Genomic DNA, 27,280 nt, shown 5'->3' on the forward strand with positions numbered 1-27,280 from the left:
TCTTTAGCCAGACCTCTGTAAAGGTAACCCAGGACGGGAGCGAAGGAAACTGTGATAATGAGATAGTACAGTACTGCGCAGTGTAGCCAGTCAGATGATCAATAGAACTGTAACGGCTGGTCACTGTCAGAGCTGTTCTGTGTCTGGAAGGGAGAGGACGCTGTCACTGTCTGTGATAAGGTAGTACAGTACAGTAGTGCAATCAGTAAGTGCCAGAGCTCAGATCAGCAGCTGGGTGGGAGCTGGTGTCAGAGCTGTACTGTGTCTGCAGCAGAGAAGACCCGGAGTGACCTGGAAGATGAGTTCCGCACAGGATCCAGTGGTGATTGTATCTGCTGCCCGTACTGCTATAGGTAACAGCACTTCTCCATGTATTGTATGTCTGCAATAATCCCATTATATGCATAGTGCACTATCTGTAGCATATGTTATAGGATGGAAGGACATTCACAGGTAATGTGTTTGCAGATGACTGGGAATATATTCTGCAATTAAAGGACATGAAGCTGATGGTTAGTTGATCTGCGTGGTTTAATGTTACTCATGTTAGACAGAGAGATGGTATGAGACTAGAGAGACAGGGATGAGAGATGCAGTCTGGTGCATGTAATTGCTGTGTGAACGAAAACTATGGCGAGTGCTACTTGGTGCACATGATCCAGGTGCAACAACCTGCTGCTTGGTGTGTGTGTGTGTGTGTGTGTGTGTGTGTACTGTAGTATCCGGGTTAATGAATATTCATGAGCTCCATGTGGAGTGAAGGAGGTGCCGCTGGAACAGATGTGGATCATCCTTCATGATGACTACAGCTGATTGGCTGGAAAGCGTAGAACCATATCAGCATCATCCTTCTGATTGGATGGTTATATGCCGAGTCCCTTCCTTGCCTTCTGATTGCCTGTCACTCAGTGTAGAACCATAATGTCACAGCCATGTTCTATATAGGAGGGGGAGGTAACTGGCTTCACTGACGCAACTGTAATATTATATTCACTGGCCAGTCCCTAGATAACCTTTTATTCTAGATATAGCATAGTCCAAACTACAACCTGCACAAGTTAAAATGTAGTCACATTTTGGAAAGAATCCAAAAGATAAGTATACCAAAATGCACTCTAACCATATTAAAAATAAAGGGTGTCTGTATGCAGAAAAGGTGTATAAGATCACTCACTATTGTCTGCAACAATTTGCCTAGTAATCTTTAATTTCTGTTACCAAGGTAGATGTAAATGATTTAATTAGGTCAGTGGTTCCCAAACTGTGTTCCGTGGCACCCTGGGGTGCCTTGGAACACTTACAGGGGTGCCTCAGGTTGGTGGTCCAGCACCAAATCAAATTATTTATGGTCAATGTAATGTAAATATGTGGACAAACAGAAGTGCAAACCTGTCCACCACCACATAACTGACCCTAAGGATGACAGGTAAGCACAATTTACTTAATCATTTTTTTCTCAATAAACCTTTGGCTTAGGGGTGCCGTGAAAACAATGCTGATACTCTAGGGTGCCGCGATTCAAGAAAAGTTTGGGAACCACTGTATTAGGTAAATCTTTTACTGTTCTTCCACAACATATGTTGTTAATATAGAGAAGCACCAGAACTAGATCCAAATTTTAGCCTGTTCAAAACTCCTGAAATATATGTGCCAATGACTAGTTAAATACTTGTAAAATTATTTTACATGAAAAATCAGATTATGAGAAAGTGTTCAGAATGCTTACATTTTTGTTATTATTTGTACAAACCACTGGTCCACAGCATTATACACCTAAAAATCTTATATAGCACCAAAACATAGAACACTGGGGCATATCCAATTGGCCACAAGGTTTTCCCCGTAAAAAAATTCACAGGCATCGCAACTAATTTTCTATTACCATGGGTATGCACGTTCCCAATACCTGTGGTATCCAATAGAAAAAAATCTGGCACAAAATATATATATAAATACCCACCTGAAAATTAGAAAAAAATGGAGCAATCAGCCTGTACCACCCAAAAAAAGAAACGTTTTTTTATATATAATTTAGTATGAATATGACAAAGAGGAAAAAAAACAACTACGAAAAGAAAGGTGATTTTGTGGTAATTTTAGGTCAACAAGAATAAAAAAAATAAAACTTAAAAAAAATAAGATAAACAAACTTTTTTATTAAAAAAAAATAATAATTAGTTGGGAGCAATATTAAGCCAATTTAAAAAAATATAAATCAATTTGTTATTATTTTTTTAAATACTTTAGTTACATGTGGGGTGCATAAATCAATGAAGAAGTAGAATTTGGGGTAATCTGATTCTGAAGTCATTATTGCTTTTAACAACCAATAATGACATGTAACTATTGGGCTAATTAAGTTAATCGGAAACTTCCAAATGTTTAATTAGTCATTGGGGGGGTGTTGAAATGAAATAAGTCCTGACAATTTTTACTAAAAATAATGATTTTAAAAAGTTTTAGACTTGCTCTGAAGGTGCTCCAAAAAGAAATTGCATGCCCCCCAAAAATGTAAAATCTTGCACCCAATTATACACACCAAAAATCTTGCATCTGCAGGAAAAACCACACAGCGCAAATTTTTGGAAAATTCGCTCACAATTGTATATGCCCAAAGCGCAACATTTTTTGAAAATTCACTCCCAATTATATATGCCCCTTTGTATAGTGCCAGGTTTGACCTCAACATTTTATAGCGACACTAATAATAAGTTCAAAGCCTGGCATGTTTTGCACTTAATTTTAGTGATGTTTTAAATTTTCAGGTCAAAGCCGCCGCTTCCTAATATACACATTTGTGCTAAAGAAGAGAAATGCAAGGGGCAGATTAAATTAGTGTGATGTGCCACCGAATACTGCAGTATTCAGCTGTGCATCTGCCATATACAGTACCCTGAAAATCACTAGTGTTCCTGCACACCTCTATGAGGTGTGAGGGAAAACTAGCGATGTTGCTGGCTGGAATGTGCTCATCGTGGCTATCCTGCTGAATTGATTTGCCCCCAAAGAGTTTATTGAGGCAATTTACAAATTTTTTACAGAGAATATTCGTGTTTTGTTTTTTTTGTAAACTAAAAAAGTGCTACAGCAGCATTTATTTTACATTTTCCAAGCAGGCAATGCCAAGGTGCAAAGATCCATTTCATCCACATGGTCACAGATGTAAGCTATGTAGGTGCCTGAGCTCCCACAGTATTTGTGTTTCTACTAACCATGTCTATATACAGATGTGTCCTCATACATCTAGTCTCAATACGCCACGTAGCGCGACTTGCCTGGTGTGAGTGAGCCGCTAAGTCCCGTGCTATTCTGCTACCGCTTGGTGTCTTTTTTGCCGAATATGCGTCTAAGTCGCAACTGGACGCACCCTGGGTAGTGCCTGGGAACACATCTTCCTGGCCTTGCAGGCTGACCCTGCCAGGCTGCAGCAAGCTTCAGCTACCGCAGTCTGACCAAAGGCTTGATCCCAGACTGAGACCACAGATGCAGCAAGGAGGTGTTATTGCACGACAGAATTGCAAAGCCAATGGTGTGCTGCTTTGCAAGTCTGTCCTCTCCGGAATCAGGCCCTCAGTTATGACAAACATTGAAGAACAATACTGGGGGACAGCAGCTGACAGATTGGACATGTATGAAAGCTTCTATAAAGTGGACAAATCAAAAAGTTGCCTATAGAAACCAATCAGCTGCTAACTAGCATATATCAAGTATATATATATGCTATATAAAATGATAGGTAGAAAGTAATTGGTTGCTATCAGTGGTGGATCCAGGAGGGGGGGCAGTTGCATAATAGAGAGACAGAGAGAGGAGACGGCAGCAGCCTCCCTGGAGAGCTGTTGTGTGGTGGGCTGAGGAGGGTCGAGGGAGGCTGCTCCTCTTTTTCCCTGCATGTTGTACTGCGTTTTTCCTGGGGGCACTGAGTCCCACCCCCTTCCCCTGGACCCATCCCTGGTTGCTAGGGTCAACTTGTCCACTTCCACATTCTTTAGAAGGTTTGATACATCTCCTCCACAGTCCGCACATACTACACAATCAGCTACAATTGTAAATACAATACATTCTGTATCAAGTGTACCTCACTTCATTTATGGATTGTAAACTCATTTAGGGCCCATTGATTAATAAATATTTGCGGCTTATTTCCTAAAAACACCCGATTTCGGGGGTGACCGCAAATATTTAGTATCCCCCGAATGTATGACAGAGAGACTGCAGCAGATATCTGATACCTGTTGCGATCCCTCCATTCCCAACGGCAGCTACAACCCCCATAGGTTTCTATGGGGAATGTGATGCTGCCATATTTACCAACTTCTGAAACGCAATGCATTCCGGTGATTGGCTACCGCCATCTGAATAGGCCTATGGGCTACACATCGTAAAAACTACTGGGAGAGGGTTCCATAGGAACCCTCCCCCAGCAATGGCTGCGGCGCATGCGTGGTCAGTAGACCGTCCATCCGCTGGAGTCCTGGCACAGGTGTGAAGAGATCATTGAGGCAGTCACTTCACTCCTGGCACATCGCAGGGACAGGTTCCTTTTCGGAGGCCCTGACCCTGCGTGTGCGTGTGCATGTTGTTACATCCCATCGTTATGATTGAATCCTGCAATGTGATCATGGGCGCTAATATCACGCTCGAATGCGATTATTAATTAATGGGCCCCTAAGACATTTACATTCTGTTTCCTTTTATTGTATATTATTTAGCACAATCATTATACCCTCACTGTACAGTGGTTTGAAGTATACTGGTATTTTTTAAATAAGTATAATAGTAATATACAACAAACATGAATAATGCATCTCATATGTAAAAGATCTGTTCACATTTGATGTCCCCTTCTAATTCCTAGTTCTATATTTATTAATTTTAAGTTTTGTGGGTTTTTTTTGTTTGTTTTTTTATATTAGGCTCATTCAATGGAGCGCTGTCTACTTTACCTGTTCATGCCCTGGGAACAGTGGTGATCCAGGAGGTGTTAAAGAGAGCTAACACCCAGCCAGATGAGGTCTCTGAAGTGATATTCGGCCATGTTTTGACTGCAGGTAGGCTATAGGATGTTCCAGGGACAGTGGCCCTCATTCAGAGGCGGTCGCAAGAAGCGAGCGCTCGCTCTGAATGAGGGTGGCCGCTTGCTTTTTCTAGTGCGGCCTCCCGGTCGCTAGCTAAGCTGTGGGTTACCACCCACAGCTTAGCGACCGACCAGGTTGATGGTCGCGATGGTCAAGACCATCGCGACCATCGGGGGTTGCGACGAGACCCTAAGGTTGGGTCTCGGCAACCGCAAGCCCCAGGGAGCTTCCTGCTCTGATTGAGGAGGAAGCTCCCCACTGACATCACTGCTGATGTCAGTGTGGCAGCCCAAAAAACGGTAGGCGTTCCTCAAGGAATGGCTCCGTTTGTGAAACCACCCCCCCCCCCCGCCCCGCCTACAACATGGGCCCGAGCTGTCGATCATCGATCATCAACATCGCAGTGTGATCAGCACGCGCAGTGTGGCCACTGCGCGTGCGCAGGACCAAAACATCGACCCGGGTGCGAGCGCGCAGCGCTTGCGACCGGGTCTGAATGAGGTCCATTATGCTGTAGCCAGTATGTGGCATTATCATAGTAAAGTCTAGGATGAAACATCGTTAGCCGAGAGCAACCAAAATGCACATAGTTAAGAAAAATAAAACTTCTTATGTGTTTGCATCATAGTATGTGCTTTTAAAGTGCCCCTATGATCTACACATAGTAGACACAATGTAGTCTGATCCTTACTGTATATTTACAGTGAGTCCTAAAAGAAAGATGGCAGCCAACAAAATGTAGTCACCTAAATGTGGTAATGATTTCAGATTTTCAACTGTAAAATTATCTCTAATTTGTTTATTTTCAACTGTTCTGTAGGTACTGGGCAGAACCCTGCTCGTCAAGCCAGTGTTGGCGCCGGGATTCCTTACTCTGTTCCAGCCTGGAGTTGCCAGATGATCTGTGGATCTGGCCTAAAGGCAGTAAGCCTAGGAGCCCAATCAATTCTTGCAGGAGAAGCGGACATTGTGGTAGCCGGTGGAATGGAGAACATGAGTAAGGTGAGGATGTTATGTGCATTAAAATGAACATCACAGTTTGAGTTTTGGTAAGATATAGGATAATGGGGTTGATTCTGAATTGGGAGCAAAGCAAAAAAGAGCAAGTAACTGAGCACCTCGGTAAAACCTTGTTCACTTCAGGTGGGGCAGATGTAAAACGTGCAGAGAGAGGGGTGTGTCCAAACGCTAGTCTGTCCAGTATTTTTTTCTCTACTTTCAAACTAGCCATCGCATCTCAACAATTACATAGTATAACCATTGCGATAGTTATATTACCTTGCACAAAGTGGGCGGAGTCTCACTACTTCCCGTCCATGTCACTGTGGGGGCGTGGCCAGCACTCCGAGGTGCTGGACTGCCCCAGGCTCCTCCCTACATTTTGAAAAGATGCCGACCGCATAACATTTATTCTCCCGCTGCATATTTGCTATGCGGTGTGTGCTCACCCTCCTACAGCCAGCCATCGGCTGGGCATCGGAAAGCTGCTTCCGATGGCTGGCAATCATCGAATTCCGGTATTCAATGGAAAAAGTATTTCCATGGAACCGGAAACATCGATGGTTACTAACCATCGACTTCCGATGTCCATCCCTACTCGGTTTTAGATAAGTGCCCGAGGGAGACAGGTGCTTATTAGGGCAGTCTCCAGCCTTTGTACTTTTTCTTTTATTTTGCTTTGAACTTCTATCAAGGCTACAGCAGGCAGTCTGCCTGCCCCGTGGGAGCCGCTGAGGAACCCGGCACAGCTTACTGCGTCTAATGTCCGGGTCCCCGACATGCTCATTCTTCTGACTTTGGGCGATTCGCCACATCTTACTACAACTTGTGTCCGAGTCCCTATGTGCCCGCTGCGTACGGATGGCTGAGCAGAGGTAAGTATGCCCATTCCTCTTGATTAGCAAGGGGGGTGGTTATTTGCTTTAAAAGACGCTGTTGCCCCCAGCTCTGTGCACCTCACACATAAGAGACACTAGTGGTTTAGGTCTCGCGCGCTGCTTGTGCCGCGCCTTACAGGAACACCCTATTGTAAAATATGCCACTCAATTATCAAGTTTTATGGGTGCCGGGTACAAGATTTGCGGGTGCCAGGGATGCCTCTGTCAGTACACTGACAGCGGCATCCCGAAGGTTCAAAACCCCACGCGTTTTGCTCTGTACCTGGAACTTTTTCAAGACCTAAATATTTGTTTTTATTGAGAGAAGCCTTGTTTTGGATATTCATTCACGGTCAAATAATATTATAATATATCTAGAATTATATTTATACAATTTTTCACACCAGTAACGCAGTCCAGTACATATACTATATTTGTGAGCTTTCCTGTTGTGGGGTCAGCTGGTACTGACCCATTGGACTTGCAGCAACACAGGTGGTCAAACCAAGCGCAAGGGCAATAGTTGTTCGGTTCCAACATACTAAACTTAGTTCAATTTTCCTATTGGTAACCTGCTGCATGTTTCACAGAAGGGGGAGCTACTGTTCAGTAGGTTCATTTTCTTCTTCGGGTTCCATAGGGTCCACAGAAATTACCTTGGGATGTAGCTGGAGTGATCCAGGCACCAAACAGTCAACAAGCTTTAGCTCCCAGGATGTACTGGTCCTCCTCCATACATACCCCGCCTCTGGCTACAGTAAAGCTGCATACACACATAAAGATTTTCTGTCCAACCATCCAACTAGTTGATTGGTTGGAATGAAAGTCTGGTAAGGTATGAAAGCAAATGATGATCAGCAATTTGCTCCTAAATGCCAAAAAAATGGTCGTTCAGATAAGTTTGTTAAATGTTTGATGTAAACAATTTGTTTAAACAACAGTTTTTGCCCATTTTCCGGCATTTGGGAGCAAATTGCTGATTGTCATTTGCTTTCATACGTTACCAGATTTTCATTCCAACCAATCGGAATCGGTATGATTTACCGCCGGACGCTTGCCCGGCGGTTGGAATCCCGACAGCGGCTGCCCGACATGGGTAAAAATCCTGCTCGTCCCTAAGGTAAGTATTCACTAACCTAATTCCCTCCCCTAACCCTCCTTGGGGGTGCCTAACCCTAATCCCCCCTCTAAGTGCCTAAACCTAACCCCCCCCCTTCCCCGCCGCCTAAACCTAAGTCCCCCGGAGGGGTGCCTAACCCTAAGTCCCCCCCAGGAGCCTAAACCTAACCCAACCCCCAAGGCAACCCCCCCCCTCGCGGAAACACTTTGAACGGAATGCAGGGCACCGGTCTCCCGGCGTCGGTAAAATGACAGGCGTCTAGATTTAGACGCCTGCCATTTAACCCTCGCCGGGATAAAGCAGTCGGGAAGCCGGCTGTCGGGATTAGGTCCGCCGGCTTCCCGACTGCATACCAACCAATCAACTAGTTGGATGGTTGGACAGAAAATCTTTACATGTTTATGCAGCTTTAGTCAGTTTTTTGCTGTTTGGTGCAGGAGCACCATGCGGTCAGTGGGGTCCCCACGTTTTTTTTCTTTTTTCTCCGAGTGGCAGCACGTGGCTGATGTAGGGGAGACCTGAAGCAGCTTAGCATCTATATAGACGCTCGTGCCGCTGCTCCGTCTTCCCCCGCTGGGCTACAACTCTAGCGTCAGGCTAGTACTTTCGGCGAGCCTAACCAGCCCAGGACTGCAACCGGAAAACATGGGGGACGGCAGGTAAGGGGTTTCCTGCGGTCACTGACGGGGCGACCGGGTGTGGCAGTCCATGTCTCTGGCGGTAGGAGATCCGCCGGAGGACGCTGTTGTGCAGAGCCATGTGAAAACTGTCTCCGGCACTAGACCACCGGGACATGAGGGATCCTCACAGCCAGGGGCTTGATGCTACACGGCATCTGGACTGCAGCCACACGGCCTTGTCAGTGTGCCCGTTGGATCCATATAGCATGAGGGGAGGTACGCTATCCCCTGGTGGCCCCTCCCCCGACCTTTATACTGGTTCAGTCGTGAGACTTCCCGCCTCCTGGTTTCTCCTCCCAGCCTCCCTCTATATGAGTCGGCCAGAGACCACTCTCAGGTGTTCTCGGTGGTTAGGTTCTCAGGAGGCTGCCTCAGTCTCCCTGTATGCCTCTCTCTACAGTGTTCAGGTTATACAGAGCTCAATGTACTACCAGGCCTGTGTTGGTGTCATGTATGGCTATATGGTAGTAGCTAAAAGAGCATGGTGCATATGGTTATAATATATATATCAAACTATGTATCCCCCTGGGCTTCCTTTTCCCAGATTACTGCACAGGTTGTGGAGAGATTGGCAGCCCTTGGGCCAGCTGCAATGATGGGGCCCTCTCAGCATTTGCACCCTGCTATGTTTTTCCCCACAATGCATCCGTCCAGGTTGGACATGTATGCTCATTCAAGTCAGAATGTGGCTTTGTGGTTAGCAGCCTAAACAGACGATTAGGCCGGTACAGCCAAAGTCCAGAAGGTGGTCTGCTTCACACACCATTCAGCCTTCAGATTCTGGTACATCTTCTGACGAGGGGGTGGGATACACAGGGTTCCTCTCAGGAATCACTCTCAGACGAGGAAGACCGTTTTCCAGCTGCAGATGTCCCTTATCTAATTAGAGCAGTCAAGGCCGTGCTAAACATTGACGAGGAGGAGTCACTGCAAAGAAAAACTCCAGGGTTTAAACGCCAGAGGGTTATAAAATTTTGAGTTTCCCAAGTCTGAGCACCTTTCGGATTTCATGGGGGAAGCATGGAGATTGCCAGATAGGAAGTTCCATATTACAAGGAAGGTGGAAGCCTTATACCTTTTTCCAGTGGATCAGTGCACTAAATGGGAGGTTCCTCCGTCAGTGGACGCACATGTGGCACATCTAGAGTATATACCTTCTGCTTCCTCGCTTAATTTGTCCCACAGATAGGAAACTTGAAGCATGTCTTAAAGCAATATTTTCTCTGTCAGGTGCGGTTACCCGACTGGCCGTGGCTACAGCTTGGGTCTCTTAAGCCATTGAGGAATGGATGAAGACACTGGAAATTTCTCTTCCAGAAGCTTCCAGGGAACAGCTGACAACCATCTCTTATGTTAAGGAAGCAGCGTCATACTTGGGAGAGGCAGCTTTTGATGCAGGGATATTATCCTCCAAAGCATTAGCGGTTTCAGTGGTGGCCCGGAGAGCCCTCTGGCTGAGGAATTGGAAGGCAGATACAGGGTCCAAGAGCGCTCTGGAATCCCTTCCGTTCTCAGGGGGCATTTTGTTTGGCACAGAGTTGGACAAAATTGTGGCTACAGTGGCAGCCTCTAAAACGGCTGGTCTACCTTCGGCATCCACTGTTAAACCTAAGCGGTCAGCCTTTCGGCCGCAAGGAAAAGCTAGAGGTCAGTCTTCCGCCAGAGCCAATGCTTATAGGAAGCCACATTCTAGGAAGTCCTGACCAAACAGACGTCCAGCTGTCAGGTCAGACGTCAAGCCTGCAGCTTGATGGGATGGGCCTCCCTCTAGGGGATCCCAGGGTGGGAGGCCGACTTCTTCAGTATTCAGACGCCTGGCATCTTACAAAAACGGATGCCTGGGTTTCGGGAGGTGGTCTTCCAGTGGTACGCCCTTACGTTCTGGCCTATTCTCAACCTAAAAGGTCAGAACACGTTGATCAGGGTGCCAAGGTTTCACATGAAAACTCTGTGGTCGATTGTGTTGGCCATGGAACCAGGGGATTTCATGGCATCCTTGGATATCCAAGATGCATACCTTCATGTGCCAATTGCACAATCCCACCTGCAATTCCTGCAGTTTGCAGTCTTTCAGGAGCATTTCCAATTTCAGGCACTGCCTTTTGGATTATCAACGGCCCCTCGGGTATTTACCAAAGTCATGGCAGTAATAGGGAATTAGGATTCTGCCGTATCTGGATGACCTACTGATATTGGCTCAGTCGTCACAAGAGTTGCAGCATCATCTCAGACTGACGGTAGCGTGTCTACACAGACATGGGTGGATTGTAAATTGGAAAGAGTCATCGCTTCTTCCAGTACAGCAGATGGTGCATCTAGGGGCAATTGTCGATTCTCTGGCACAAAGGATTTATCTGCCAGAAGACAAGATTGCGGCTCTTCAGCTGAAGATGCGCAAGCTGCTTCTCAGCCGATCAGTATCAATCCATGCAGCAATGCAAGTCCTAGGTTCCATGGTGTCGACTTTCGACATGGTGGAGTACGCTAAGTTCCACTCCAGACCATTGCAGAGGTTAATCCTTTCTCACTGGAGAGAGAAGTACCACCTAATAAAGGCACAGACAATCAGTCTCTCGCCAGAAGTGCGACTGTCCCTGTCTTGGTGGTTGCAGACGGGTTGTCTCAACAAGGTCGCCAATTCTGGATTCCAGATTGGGTTCTCCTCGCAACCGATGCCAGCCTTCGAGGTTGGGGTGCAGTGACAGGTCATCACACTTTTCAGGGAAAGTGGATGGCAAGAGAAAGTCTTTTGTCCTGGAACTAAGGGCGGTATTCAGAGCGCTGGTTCAGGCTCAGGAAATACTAAAGGGCAGGCCTGTCCAGGTACAATTGGACGCCATCGCAGTAGCCTACCTAAACCATCGGGGAGGCACGCGGAGCCAGGCTGCCATGTCAGAAGTGTCCTGGCAATATCGGCAGTGTAGGAGTCCTAAATTGGGAAGCCGACTTCCTAAGTCGGCAAGATATACATGCCGGAGAATGGGCTCTTCATCCTCAGTTATTTCAGAGCCTAGTGGACAGATGGGGTCTTCCAGAGGTAGACCGCATGGCCTCAAGGCACAACCACAGAGTTGCAAGCAAAAAATATGGTAGTTGCTCAATCAGCTTAATGACATACTACAGGTGCTTGTAAAGGGCGGGGTTTACACTGAACACTGAAAAAAGGAATTTGCCCTCCAGCACACTGCTTCTAAATCAAAGTTCCCAGGTACGGGTCCAGGACCAGGTATCCTGCGGCCGAATTTGTGGACGCTCTGGCAGTAAGGTGGAATTTCAGACTGACGTATCTGTTTCCCCCGTATTCCCAGGGTCATCAGCAAGGTCAAGCAGGAAAGCAGTACAGTTATGGAGCGTACACACGGTCAGATTTGTCAGACTTGTCAGATTTGTCAGATGAACGATTGAACGATTAAACGATCTGAACGATTTTACCAAAGTTTTGAACGATTTGAACGATTGAACGATTTTTGACTGCATTAAAATGAATGGAATCGTCCAAGTCTGACTGCAAACCCATCAGATGTCAGATATCGTTATCTGACAAACAGGAACGCGCATCGTTGATCGTCCATCGTTCAGGCATGTCAGATATGAACGATTTTCCTTCAGATATGAACGACTGAACGATTTTTAAATCGTTATCGTTCATATCTGAAGGAAAAATCTGATTGTGTGTATGCACCATTATACTGGTAGCTCTAACTTGGCCAGACGCCATTGGTTTACCGACCTGCAGAGTCTCTCCATAGACACGCCGTGGCCTTTTCCTCCAAGGCAGAACCTGTTAATACAGGGTCACTGCCTGTATCCAGACCTTCCTTGGCTGTCTTTGACGGCATGGCTCTTGAGGCCTCCGTCTTAAAGGCCGGTGTTTTTAAGTTTGCAGGTGGGTTTTAGAGGCAAATTTAAGACATTTAAAAGTGTCTTTAAATGATACATCTATATCAGTGATTCCCAACCTCGGTCCTCAAGGCACACTAACAGTCCTGGTTTTAGTGCTATCCATGATTATGCACAGATGGTTGAATCAAAATAACTGAGGTACTAATTAAGTCACTTGTGCTCAAGGATGGCTATCCTTAAAACCTGGACTGTTAGTGTGCCTTGAGGACCGTGTTTGGGAACCCCTGATCTATATACTTTTATTTTAATGCACGCCCAATTTAAGTAGAATATTTATTTTGCCAAAAACACCTGCTTTCTATCATTATTTTGCTGTTTTCAAAATATGCATATAACAGTCATTTGCCACAATTTAAGAACTCCAAATACTCTTTATTATGGCCACTAAAACACTTCTATATTGTTTTCCTTGTTCCCTTTCTAAGGGCCTCAAGGGATCAATACATTTTATCAAACGTAATGAGTGATTGTTGCGTATGATAATGGTGCTCCAGTTTCTTAAAGTGCGTACACACGGGTCGATTTTTTTTTGGACAACTGAACGATAACGATGTCATTATCGTTCAGTCGTCCAAAAAAATCGTACAGTTTCAGCCCCAAAACGATGAATGATAACTACCAATGCACGCTCCCGTTTGTAGTTGATAGTTACCCTTCATCACCCGAACCTCCCGTCCAACCTGATGATAATGTTAGGTTGAACATGTTCGGGTATGAGAGTGGGTGGCCGCCACTGAACGAAATTGTTCTTGATTTCGTTCAGTGTATCTGCTCAGTGTTATTAACGACACTGATCACACCCCTGCCGGGGACACACGTGACGATTTTGTTCATGGAGCGAATCGTCCCGCGTGTACGCACCTTAACTGTCATCTCTTTGAAATATGACAGTTGGGAGCTGATTGGCTGGAGCACCATTTATCATACTCAACAAGTTTGTATAGGCAGATTATCCCATTTGTACCTACAGCCATGGCCAAAAGTTTTGAGAATGACACAAGTATTGGTTTTCACAAAGTTTGCTGCTTCAGTTCTTATTATGGCAATTTGCATATACTCCAGAATGTCATGAAAAGTGATCAGATGAATTGCAATTAATTGCAAAGTCCCTCTCTGCCATGACAATGAACTTAGGGCCTGATTCAGACCCGGTCGCAAGCTCTGAGCGCTCGCAACTGGGTCGATGGTGGCCCAGAGCGCATGCGCACGACAGAGCCGGCTCCATTGTGCGAATGCGCGAGACCCGGATAGCGACGGGCAATCCGTCGCTTCGGGTCTCGCACCAAAGGGGCCGTGCTGTCGATGTTGAGTGACAGCATCCTGAGACCATTCATGCGTGGTGACGAACAATGCCTTTTCCAGCATGATGGAGCACCTTGCCATAAGGCAAAAGTGATAACTAATTGGTTCGGGGAACAAAACATCCAAATTTTGGTCCATGGCCAGGAATCTCCCCAGACCTTAATCCCATTGAGAACTTGTGGTCAATCCTCAAGAGGCAGGTGGATAAACAAAAACCCATAAATTCTGACAAGCACCAAGCATTGATTAGGCAAGAATGGGCGTCCATCAGTCAGTATGTGGCCCAGAAGTTAATTGACAGCATGCCAGGGCGAATTGCAGAGGTTTCAAAAAAGAAGGGTCAAAACTGCAAATATTGACTACTTGCCTAAACTTAATGAAATTGTCAATAAAAGCCTTTGGCACATACAAAATGCTTGTAATATTACTTCAGTATACCATAGTAACATCTGACAAAAGGTCTAAAACACTGAAGCAACAAGCTTTGTGAAAACCAATACTTGTCATTCTCAAAACTTTTGTGGCAAAACACACGAAAACTGTTTATGCAAATGCCGCTTTGTGACTTTTATAATAGAATTGTAAAAATAGCAAGATAGCCGCGATAAGCGGTAAAAATTTAGAGCACGTTAAATTATTGCTTTATCACGGCTAATTGAATTCCCACCTCTGTGTGCTTCTCCTTATGCCCCTTTATACATATGATCCCAGGAACTTACTTTCACATTTCAATGATGCCGTCTGAACTTGTCTGTGTTACAAAGTGCTGATTATTAGAGCGCTGATTGTCAATATTAAGGCTGTAAACCAGCTTCGCTGACAGAACTATGCAAGATGTTAGTTTTAAGTTTGCCGCCTGCAAAGATCTATGGCTCTAATGTGAACTACTGAGACACTTACTGGCAATATGGGTACAGTCACTCTGGCGAATAGAGAGAGGTGTCCTGGCTAAGGTAGCTGTACCCATCTTGTCAAAGCACAATCCCAGCGTGCCGATGTATGTGACGGACACTTCTGCAAATGTAATGGAGAGGTGTGACGCGTTTCTCGGCCAATATCAATGCCGTCTCATCACAAGCGGTGACACACCAGCCTTAGCTCTCTCTTTTTATACTTCAAACAACCAATCAAACGTATCCATATGTAAATAGTTGTTAACCCTATCCAGTCTAACATATTATATAACAATTCAACATAGATTCTAAGACAAACATTGATGGCTGTTAGCAGAATGTCGGAAATAAGTGTACAACGTAATTTACAGACATATATCAACTGCTCTGCAGCACAGCAGATAGCCGATATATCTGCAGATATAGTGGCGCCCATACACAAGTTGCAGGGACTGACAGCTCAACTGGGCGGGAAGATTCAAATACCCACCCAGTTGTGATGTCAGGGAACTCACATTGAGCGCCCACACGGTAAGTCTGTATAGCTTATCTGAACGGTTTCTGTGTCGGCGTATCCGCCCATCGGTGGACGATCGGCACAGTGTGTACCTATCTTAACTGGCTAATTCACACTGATTTATGCTTAGGAAGTTTAATGGTCAGACAGAAGGAGGTAAATTCAGTCTACATCTCATGTTTCACTGACTCGGTATTGCGTGTGTAGTGTGTGCTTGCATATTGTTACCATTATTTTACACCTGTATGTAAGATTCTATTCTAACACCTAATTAATCGTGTTCACTTGCAGGCTCCTCATTTAATCCACATGCGAGATGGTGTGAAAGCTGGGGATGTCTCCCTACAAGACAGTATACTTTGTGATGGTCTGAACGATGCATTTTACAAGTATCATATGGGAATAACTGGTGAGTTAATTTCCGCTAAAGAATTCCTATGAAATGATTAATTCTCTACTATAAAGCCCTAAATTTGAAATGTGACTTTATTATTATTCTGTATCTGTCCAGCTGAAAATGTGGCCAAGCAATGGAAGATCTCCAGAGGGGAACAGGACCAGCTCGCAGTCCAATCACAGAACAGAACTGAGGCTGCACAGAAAGCTGGCTATTTTGACAAAGAGATTGTACCCATTGAGGTACCTTCTAGGAAAGGTATATGATATTACAGGTTCATTTTCAGATGGCCCAATACATTTTTATATATTCTGCATGCGTTGTGTGATTTATTTTATAAACTTATATTATATTTTATTATTTTGTCATTGGTAATGGGTGAGATTAACAAATATAACAATATTGATCAGTATTATGTCAAATTTAGAATATAACTTACAAGTCACGTTAAACATAACGCGCAAGCGCCGTACAACTTGGAGGCGCCAAGCATCTTTTTACCTTCAAATGTGCCTTATTCGCAAAGTGATGCGACTGTAACACTGTAACGTAGCATTTCGCATGCACATATACCTGCGGTCACGCACAGAATATAGGCATGCCGCAGATTATTTTAATCAGCAGAAGCTGCTAGTGCGTCCTATTCACATAACTTTGCGAATAAGACACAATTGAAGGTAAAAAGACGCTTTGTGCTATTGAGTCACGGCACGACTAGAAGGGCTGTTTAACACGTAAGGAAGTAAGATGTATGTGGACACATCTGTACCTACCAGAGAGTGACAACTCTAACACTATACTATAGCTTTCTTCAGGGTCCATAGGGATCTAAAGGGATACCATGGGGATAATGTGGTTGGAGTCATCCAGGCACCATACAGTTTAGCTTTCAGCTCCCAGGATGCCCCTGGTCCTCCTCCACATATACCCCGGCCACAAGCATTCAGTTGTTCATTTGGCGCGGCAAGATTCAGACGCACCTAACAGGGACTGCTCATACAGTCCCAAGCTTTTATTTTATGATTTATTTCATTTTATATGTTTTTGAGTTAGCAGTGCTGAGCGTCTGAATTAAGGCCCTGATTCAGAGCCGGACGCTCTGACAGAGCGCTCGCTCTGAATCAGGGCCGTCCCTCTTACTTTTTGGAGCGGCCTCCTGGCCGCTCGCATAGCTGTGGATGACCACCCACAGCTATAGCGAGCGGCCAAAGTGATGGTCAAGACCATCGCGACCATCGGGCTTGCGACGAGACCCTTGTGGTAGGGTCTCGTCTGCCATAAGCCCTGGAGTGCTTTTGGCTCTATCGGAGCCAAAAGCACTACCACTGACATCACTAGTGATGTCAGTGGGGCCGGCCCCAGACGGTAGGCGTTCCCATGGGAACGCCTCAGTCTAGGCAGCCACGCCCCCAGCATGCCCACCAAAGGGGGCGTGCTATCAATCACCATCGACAGCACGCCCCCTTTGGTGCGAGACCCATAACGACGGCTTGGTCGTCGTTATTCGGGTCTTGCGCATGCACACTTGGGCAACATCGACCTGCTTGCGAGCGCTCAGCGCTCGCGAGCGGGTCTGAATCAGGCCCTAAGACTCCTGCACTACGACTCCATCTACCTCCGCCGGGCCACGACATCAGTAACGTCTCTGGTGATTTTGGAGGGTCACGACAGAGCTTGCTAGCAGCGATGCTGCGGCCTGGACTGCAGCTGGATGCACGGAGATGTCAGATAAGGCAATTCCTTGCTTACAGGGAATCACGTGTGGCAGTCCTTGCTTCCAGGCTAGAAACGCACCTGAAACCGCTGCAGTGAGGGCCCGGGACGCCCGCTCCCTCACTAGACCACCGGGGCCTTATCGTCTGACGCCGGGGATCGGCATACCCGGCCATTTGACACAGCTTAAGGGAGGTAAGCTCTCCCCCGGGAGCTTCTCCCCCGACCCAGACGCGAATCCATCAAAGATTTTTGCGCGTCTGGGTCGCTCCTCCTACCCTCCTCGTGTATGTGAGACGCTCACAGGCCACTATCAGTGCTCTGCTGAAGCGATTTGTTCTCGAGAGGTTTTGGGTCAGGCTCCCTGTATACCTCTCCGTCGGGTCAGGTGTATGGTGCTCTATATATCCTACCAAGCCTCGTGTTTGAGTAGTTGATTCAGAGTCCATTGTAATTAAATTACATATGCATTGTATGTGACTGTGTTAATGTGTTACAGCTGCTGTGTTAATACTGCCTTTTATTTCTGACTATCGGTTATAGCTATCACTGTTTTTTTCTCTTCATCCCTCTGGTACAAGTGGATGGGGTTTTTTCTGTGTACTTTATATTTACTAGTATTTGTGAAAGCTATCACATTGCATTGCATTATTACCTTTGTTGTTGAATATGTCAAAAGGGAAAGGGAAACAGGAGGTTGAGGCCCCTGTATACAGGATGGTTGATGTGCTGTCTGTTTTATAAAGAACCATATCACCAGTACAGTCTATTAGCCCCTGTACAGGAGCCATCTTGGGTGGCTTCTTGTCTCAGGTGATGACGCAGCTATTGGATCATTTGGCTACATAAACACTGCCTCCTTTTAATGGGATACTCACAGCATGTTTGTCCTTTCTACACATCCTTCCTGAATGTTTATACCGACTCAAGTCAGAGTATGGCTCAGTTGGCTGTTTCAAACAGACTAGTAGTCGCTAATTCGCCCTGAGCAGGCGGTAGTTTTAACAGTCTGCTCAGCATGTAGGTTCAGACGCATGATCGGAGGAATCAGATGATGCACCGGGTTCTTCTCCAGGGTCTTGCCCGGGAGAGGAGGACCATCCTTCTACAATGGATGTCTTTTTGGCGAGGGTGGTTAAATCAGTCCTAAGTATACGGGATGATGAGCCGGCTCCTAGAAAGAAGGCTCCAGTATTTAAACATCGAAAGGTGGTAAAAGCGGAGTTTTCTAAATTTGAAGGGGGCCCTCAGGAGATTCAAGTAGGAAGGCGGAACAGTAATACTATTGGCTCCTGCTTGGCCTAGACATCATTGGTTCACCGACATACAGAATCTATCGACAGATATTCAGTTTCTTCTTCCTTTATGGCCGGATCTGTTAGTGCAGGGCCCCTGCCTGCATCCGGACTTACCTCGTCTGTCCTTGACAGGGTAGCTCTTAAGGCTTCCACCATAAGAGCCAAAAGGTTTTCGCCAGCTCTGTAATTTAAACAATACTTAGGGCACAAAAGTCTTCCTCTGCCCGCATCCATTACAGAGTTTGGCATTCTGTGGGGTGTTCTCACAAGAAAGTATGACCCTAAGGCTTAGGGTTTCCCGGGTACTTATTTTTTCTAGGCTGGGCTAGACTTTGGTCTCAGTCTAGCCACCCTCGGAGTGCAGGTTTCTGCACTGTCAGTCTGGTTTAAGAAGAGAATTGCTTCTTTGCCAGAGGTTAGAATACTTTTTTTTTATTTTTTTCAGGCGGTTCTCAGAATTCAGCCACCTTTTGTCCCACCGGTAACACTGTGGGATTTGTTTTTGATTCTCAAGGGGCTACAAGCTCCCACATTTGAACCTCTGGGCTCTGTAAATTTGAAGAGGTTGACAGCTAAGACATTATTTCTCCTCGCTATCTCTTCTGCATGCAGAGTCTCTGATTTTGCAGCACTTATTGTTGCTTTCCATTTTTTTTTTTTTTCCACCAGGTTAGAGCTCTCCCCCGTACAGGGGAGGTTTAACTTTTCTAAGGTAATGTCCCAACTCATGTGAATGAAGAAATGGTGGTTCCAGCTCTTTCAGTCTTCAGATTTTTCTGTAGGTGAAGTCTTCCTGGATGGGGTTCATGCTCTATCTATGTGGAGCGTACAAACACTGGCCCTGATTCAGAGGCGGACGCTCTGAGAGAGCGCTCGCTCTGAATCAGGGCCGGTCTTTTTTTTTTTTTTTTTAGAATGGCCTCCTGGCCGCTCGCATAGCTGTGGGTGACCACCCACAGCTATAGCGAGCGGCCAGGAAGATGGTCGCGATGGTCGAGACCATCGCGACCATCGGGCTTGCGACGAGACCCTTGTGGTAGGGTCTCGTTGCCGCAAGTCCCAGACAGCTTTCGGCTCAAACAGAGCCGAAAGCTCTCTCACTGCCATTTTCATGGGAACGCCTCCGTCTGGGCAACCCCCCCCCCCCGGCCGCCCACCAAAGGGGGCATGCTGTCACTCAACATCGACAGCACGCCCCCTTTGGTACGAGACCCAGAGCGACGTCTTGCCCATCGCTATCCGGGTCTCTCGCATGCGCACGACTGAGCCGGCTCCGTTGTGCGCATGCGCACTGGGCCACCATCGACCCGGTTGCGAGCGCTCAGCACTTGCGACCGGGTCTGAATCAGGCCCTCTGTTAAAAAATCATTTTGTGTTATATGAGTTTTCACAAACGAGGTTGGCCAGCCAACAAGCAAACTGTGGCTCAATGGTTACATATGACTATTTCCCAGATTTACACTAAGGCTGATCTCCCTGTCCTTAATATAGCGACAGCACATTCTACTCTGTCTGTGGAACCATCATGGGCGTTTCATTGTGGTGCCTATGTAGAACGATTGTGCAAGGCAGCCACGTGATCTTTTGTCCACACTTAGGTTTTATGCCTTTGATACTTTTGTCTCTCAAGATGCTTACTTTGGGCGACGAGTTTTCCTTTACTGCCCAGGAGTGTCCTCCACCATTAGGGGAACTGCTTTAGGACAACCCCATGGTATCCCTGTGGATCCCTATGGACCCTTAATAAGAAAATAAGGGTTATGGTAGACTTACCATTGATAACTCTTTTTCTTCGAGGTCCATAGAGTCCACAGGGCACCCACCCTGACTCACCTCGCTTCATTGGGTAATTTTTCTTTCGGGCACGGATACCTTCATTTTCTGAGAGTGTTTCTGGTGTACGATTGTTCTTCCTTCTTCTGCCTTGAGCTTTTTTACAGAACTGATTGCCTGGGCCGGGGGTGGGGTATATGTGGAGGAGGACCAGGGGCATCCTGGGAGCTTAAAGCTTAACTGTTTGGTGCCTGGATCACTCCAACCACATTATCCCCATGGTATCCCTGTGGACCTGGAGAAAAAGAGTTATCAATGGTAAGTCTATCATAACTCTTATTTTCCTTTCTCTCACTAAAAGTAAATTGTTTAATTTCTTTGTCAAAATCTATTGTCTCTGTATAACAAAGGATCCTGCAGACAATACTGTAAATGAGAAGCTAGTCACAGAGTTCCGTGGTTTGCTGCCTCACTGTTTTGTATTGTTACAGAACTCCTCTGTGTTTGGGTTTGTGCACATAGGTGGTGTATAAGGTGCATTCCAATGTATATTTAGCGCCGTTTACAGAAAACAATAAAAATATTGATCCCCATGGAGATCATACCCCCAGCCAGCGCTGCATGGAGGAAAATGCTTACTGTAACACATTGTTCTGCTCATGACCCATCCACATTTTACCTGATTATCTACTAAAATATTCTCAAGTCCATTATTGACCAAATTTCTATATTTCCCATTTTCCCCAGCTCCTGTGACAGTGGTAGCTGATGAGTTTCCTCGACACGGAAGCAATTTAGAAACAATGGGAAAATTAAAACCTTATTTTCTCAAGGATGGGACCGGCACTGTAACTCCAGCTAATGCCTCCGGTCAGTGGATTGTTTGTTATATCAGTTGTTACATCAGTTTGTTACATCAGTGGGGCATTTAGAACAATTAATCAAGCAATATGTGTTGCAACTACTTATCTATAATGCAATTCTAATGCTGACCTCTTCTAGGTATTAATGACGGAGCCGCTGCAGTTATTCTTATGAAGAAATCAAAGGCACAACACAGACATCTCTCACCCATGGCAGAGATTGTCTGCACTGCTCAGGCTGGGTTGGATCCATCTGTTATGGGGGTTGGACCTATCCCAGCTATTAAAAAAGCTGTGAGTTTCACCATTTACTTATTCCCACAGATCAAATGAAGGATGTAAATACCTATGTAGTCACAAATTGGGTAAAAATGTAGTTAATTGTTATATTTTGGTAAACATGGGCCTTGCTTTGTACATAAACTACACTTGAGCTGCATTCACTTTGGCTTGAACAGCTATATTAAAGATAACAGTAGACTGCACCCTTTTAACCTCAGCGATGACTGCTCTGTAATTTTGAGCAATGGTAGGAATGGTGATGATCACCACTCCTACTGGCCAACGCAATTTATTGTTGAAGTCTTTTGAAAGAGAGTTTCCAGGCCTGTGACATCTACTGGCAATCCCAACAATTGCCACAGTTCAATAATCCACCACATATCTATGTGCAAACGAGAGCAGCACAGAGAGCCTAATTCAGAGATGGTTGTCACACAAGCGGCTGTTCAAATCCGTCCATTTCCGGACACCTCCTTGCTGCATTTGTGATCCCAGCGCTGCGACCGAGGTCTCAGCGCTGGGATTGTCGCGATAGTTGCTGCTATGGTCAGGCTGTGGGAGCTGAAGCTTCCCGTAGCTTGACCCAGTGCTGGTCACGTAAGAGGTCAGGAATCTATTTCCATTGACACAGACCCAGGCCTCATCCCTCCCCGAAAACGGGGGCGATTTGCCCCCGTTTCTGGAACGGTGACTAGGCATGTCAGTCATGCTGCAGCTTGGGGGGTCTGCAAGTGAGATCGCAGGACCCATTCTGCACATGCACAGAACGGGTTATGCACAGACGCAGACCCCTAACAATCGGAGACGTACGTTCATTGTCTGATGAACATTCATCTCTGGATCGGGCCCAGAGTACGATGTGAGGCTCTTGAAAAACAACGGTCCATGGTTTTAAATGAGATCAGTCTGCAAACCTATTTTAACCAAGTATTCAAGCTTGGATTTATGGAAAGGCCACATAGACCCAGGGTGGCAAACCACCCTTAATAGAATTATAGTTGAATATGTTTTTATTTTGTATAGATGATACACGGGGTCAGTTGGTGTTAGTGTATAGTGGAGATAGAGCAGAAAAAAACAGACTTAAGGGGAGCTAACTTTATATCCAGGCCTGCAAGAAATGGGAATGTAGTCAGTATCCCGACAGTCAGGATGTCATGGGTCACAATACCAACTGCAGCATCCCAACTGTCACAATCCCAACAGATTGTGGAGGGTAAGTATTAGGGTCAGGAGGAGACTTAAGGTGCATACACACTAGACGATATGCTCCCTGAGCGATATCGTCTAGTGTGTCCCTGGCAGGCTGTGCTCAATGTCGTTTATGACATTGAGCACAGCCGCTGAACGATATCATTAACGATATCGTTCAGCGCCGGGCTCTCTCCCCCATTCCCTGACATGCAGCAACCTGACGAGATCGTCCGGTTGGCCTGCATGTCAGCCCGATGAACGATGATGACGAACGACCCGCGGGAACGCGCGTCGTCATCATCGTTCATCTTTTTGGGCTTAAAAATGGACGATAAAGTGGACGACTGAACGATAACGATATCATTCAGTTGTCCACTTTATCGCCCAGTGTGTACGCACCATTAGCTCCCAACTGTCATTTTTCAAACACAGCCTTTGAGATGACAGTTGGGAGCTAATTGGCTGGCACCTTATCACTTTTCACTCTGTCTCCTAACACTGCTTAGTAAATATGGGGGAGGGTTAGGGCTAGGCACTAAGGGGAGGGTTAGGCTGCGGGACAGGAGGGTTAGAGCTAGGCACTAGGGGGAGGGTTAGGGATAGGAACTAGGGTTAGGCTGTGGGACAGGATGGTTAGGGACAGGCTATGGAAGGGGTGGGTTAGGGGGAGGGTTATAATACTTACAGAAATCTGTCGGCATCCTGACCGTCGGAATCCCGTAGCCAACCCAAGAAATGTTGTAAGAGATAATAAACCCTGTGTGAAATTACATCCTATTTCTCAGTGAACGTACTGTAATTTATAGATTTACTAGTCAGTCATTAGAGCCTGAGTAAGACTACTTGCAGCCCTAAGCAGGAGTATTTCGGGCTCCTAAGTACTAACTGGATAATAGGCAGGAGCCTAAATGTATAATCAGACTGGCGGTCATTCATGGATAATATTTGTGTATACAATATAATATAAGCATGTCTGTATTGTATACCTCTCACCAGCTGAAAATAAAAAAGGATTATACTCTGTCACACAGGTTGAAAAAGCCGGATGGAGCCTGGATGATGTGGACATTTTTGAAATTAATGAAGCTTTTGCAGCACAAGCCTTAGCCGTTGTTAAAGAGTTAGGACTGAACCCAGATAAGGTTGGTTGTATTAATGATAGATTTCATTATGGCAGTGTTTTCCAAACTCTGGGCCTGATTCAGGCCCGCTGGCGAGCACTTTGCACTCGCAAGCAGGTCGATGGTGGCCCAGTGCGCATGATGGAGTGACAGCACGCCCCCATTGGTGGGCGGGCCGGGGGAGTGGCTGCCCAAACGGAGGCGTTCCCATGTGATGTCAGTGGGAGAGATTTCGGCTCTGTTTGAGCCGAAATCTCTCTGGGGCTTGCGGCAACGAGACCCTACCACAAGGGTCTCGTCGCAAGCCCGATGGTCGCGATGGTCTTGACCATCGCGACCATCTTTCTGGCCGCTCGCTATAGCTGTGGGTGGTCACCCACAGCTGTGCGAGCGGCCAGGAGACTGCTCTAAAAAACAAGAAGGCCGGCTCTGATTCAGAGCAAGCACTCTGTCAGAGCGTCCGGCTCCGAATCAGGGCCTCTGTCCTCAGGACCCCACACAGTGCATGTTTTCCAGGTAACCCAGCAGGTGCACAGATGTGTTCATTAGTCACTGACACATATTAAAGATCCACAGGTAAAGCTAATTATTGTATTTGTGATTCTGTGAGGAAACCTGGAAAACATGCACTGTTTGGGGTCCCAAGGACCAAGTTTGAGGACCACTGCATTATGGTAAAGTGTATGCATGTACTGTGCCACCAAGCAACTTTAATCTGGAGACCTCACAGCAAGAAAGAGCCAAAAGCAGAATGTAAACCATGTAAAACATTGCTGCTCAGTGATAATGTACTACAAACATGATCAACAAGTGCTTCCTCTTAGGGCCGGATTCAGAGTTGGACGCTAATGCAGTGCGACTGCGTCTTTTTATGCTAATGCTGCAGCCAGTGGAATATATACAGAGACTCCAACCTGCTGCATTGATAATCCGCGCCATCGGGTGCAGCATCTGACATTAGAGCAACCCTATGGCTGATTAGAATGTCTGTCAGAATATGGCCACCGGTACCGGTGCAACTGAGGAAAAAGACAGACGTCGGCCGCGACACACCCACGTTTTTCTAGCCACCTCCGTTACTTCCCAGGAACGCCCACTGAAATTGTCTCCTTACGTCCCCCAATAGTAACCATTGGGAATGAAACATCTTCCGCTTCTGTCCGAAATAGACATGGGGCTTCCACCTCTAAATCCGGCACTTAGGCTAGTTACACATTAGACCATATATCATCTGATATACCGAGTTGAGGTGGATTGGAACGATATATCGGGCACATCTAATGTGTACCCACGATAGCGCGCTCATGCTTGTCGTCAGCTACATCGGATGTGGTGCAGTGCAAATTAATGAAGGACTGAACTAGTGATCGCTATGTCTTTCATTAAGTCTTCTAGTGTGTACCAGCAATCTTCCATGGTCCGGGGCGAAGGTAAATTGCTCCGACCATCGGCAGGATTGGCGGGTCATTTATTATGTACCTAGCCTTATTCACTGAGGAGCGCTATTGGGCAATTTAAAGGTTTTGGTTGACTTTTTAGTTCCATTTAGAGGTAAAAACCTTATCTAGAATTAATCTATAACCTCTTCAATTTATATCTTGACAAACATGTATCTCATTCGCAGGCATTAGACAGATTTCTTTCTCTTGGTTTACAGGTCAACATCCAGGGTGGCGCTATAGCCCTTGGACACCCTCTTGGAATGTCTGGCTGTCGCATTTTGGTCACCCTTCTGTACGCTCTGGAAAGAACGGGTGGGAAGAAAGGAGTCGCTGCTCTTTGTATAGGTGGTGGCATGGGAATAGCAATGTGCATTGAAAGAAAAAACTAAACTGAAATATTATTCACATAATAATACGGTTACAGGTTTATGTGAATTATCTACCTATAGGTGGGCATTTCAATAGGCGCCTGTTCCTATCTAAGGTACAAGTGACTGAAGAAGTCTCATTACGTTCCACAATGATCATCGCTTTCATCCTCAACTAATCCATGTAATATTAATTGTTTTTTAAGGTGTATGTTTTGTGAACAATATGTCACTATCAAATATACAGTTTTTTATTTGCAGGCATTATACAAACATTTAAAAGAATAGTATACTATTTTAATTACATTTTTATTAAAGATTAGTTTAACAATTTTGCAATGAGTCCTATCTTTGAAGCGAGATTGAAATCCTAATCAGTTCTCCAAATATAGAAAACAAAGCTTCTATGCATTTCAGAATCGTAAGTGGTTCATCAATAGTTGTTCAAAATATTTCTTCTTCCAAAAAGAGGCCTGTCCGGATCTCTTGTGTGATAGTTAAAGTCCAGCACTCTTACATCCCATTTCTGTGCATTGGGGTGCAGGACCTTGATCAGCCACTGCTACGACATAGTCCCAGTCCTGTGGCTGCAGCTATTGTGGCTGATATATTACACTATGTTACAGTAACACTTACACTCCTACCACTAGGCAGCTTTGTTATGTTCATGTTCATGTTTAGATGAAAACTACAGCCTTGTTTCTTTTTTTTTTTTTTCAATGAAAATCTGTATATAGTAGGGATATTCATCATGCGGCCCTCCGGCTACTATGGAACTAAACATCCCAGCATGCCCTGCCAGAAATTAAGCATGCTTTAATAGCAAGATATTTTTCCCAAGCGCCAGTGATGGTGTGTGATTAACTCCCCTCCTTATGTACAATGGCAGCACACCCACTGGAAGTATTGCCAACCTTCCAACAAAAACAGATTAAAAACAAGAATAGTAGGCGGCGCCCATGAACACAATTCAAGGATTGTAATATAAATTAATCTTTAATGTAAGCTCATATACCAGAGTTTAAAATAAACATGCAAAAACATGAATAAAACTCTCTGGAGTATAGAATTCTGTACACAGTATCTCTTAGGATCAAATGTTATAATGTAAAAAAATATAAACAAATACAATAAAATGATTAATTCTCCAGTATTGCTCAGCTTCTAAATATAGATCTCAGTTCCAATGCATCCACATGAACAAATGTTGAGCCTGGTATTGAAAATGCCCAATTAGCAACAATGTGTCTGAGAGCTGGGAGAAAGCTACTGCTGCAGCATTAGATGATTTGAATGAACGGCCCAGATAACTAAATGGCTGGCAGTGTTCCACAACGTGTTTCAGTATATGATCCAGATGCAGAGCTGTGTTAAGTAGCGCTATGAGGAACATGCACTGCTCCACTGTACTCACACTCCTTGTGTCCGTCCCGCCGCTCCAGCGGTATTCAATTGCTGA

General features: G+C 45.6%; 1 protein-coding gene across 1 annotated transcript; it reads left to right on the plus strand.

Annotated features, from left to right (window-relative positions):
* ACAT2 (acetyl-CoA acetyltransferase 2) lies at positions 1-26,919 on the plus strand. Its single transcript, XM_088474482.1, has 9 exons — positions 1-353; positions 4,917-5,051; positions 5,899-6,080; positions 15,662-15,779; positions 15,882-16,025; positions 21,299-21,421; positions 21,554-21,708; positions 23,922-24,032; positions 25,669-26,919. The coding sequence occupies exons 1-9, from the start codon at positions 299-301 to the stop codon at positions 25,840-25,842; spliced, it is 1,197 nt and encodes a 398-aa protein (XP_088330608.1). The 5' UTR covers positions 1-298; the 3' UTR covers positions 25,843-26,919.
* Positions 26,920-27,280: the final 361 nt, after the last annotated feature.

The sequence above is a fragment of the Taudactylus pleione genome, unplaced genomic scaffold (assembly GCF_031769625.1).
Source record: "Taudactylus pleione unplaced genomic scaffold, aTauple2 ptg000154l, whole genome shotgun sequence".
NCBI lineage: Eukaryota > Metazoa > Chordata > Amphibia > Anura > Myobatrachidae > Taudactylus > Taudactylus pleione.

Coding starts and splice junctions, on each gene's coding strand:
- ACAT2 (XM_088474482.1), top strand. CDS start 299: ATGAGTTCCGCACAGGATCCAGTGGTGATTGTATCTGCTGCCCGTACT. Junction 354..4,916: donor TGCTGCCCGTACTGCTATAG/GTAACAGCACTT, acceptor TTTTTATATTAG/GCTCATTCAATGGAGCGCTG. Junction 16,026..21,298: donor TGAGGTACCTTCTAGGAAAG/GTATATGATATT, acceptor CATTTTCCCCAG/CTCCTGTGACAGTGGTAGCT.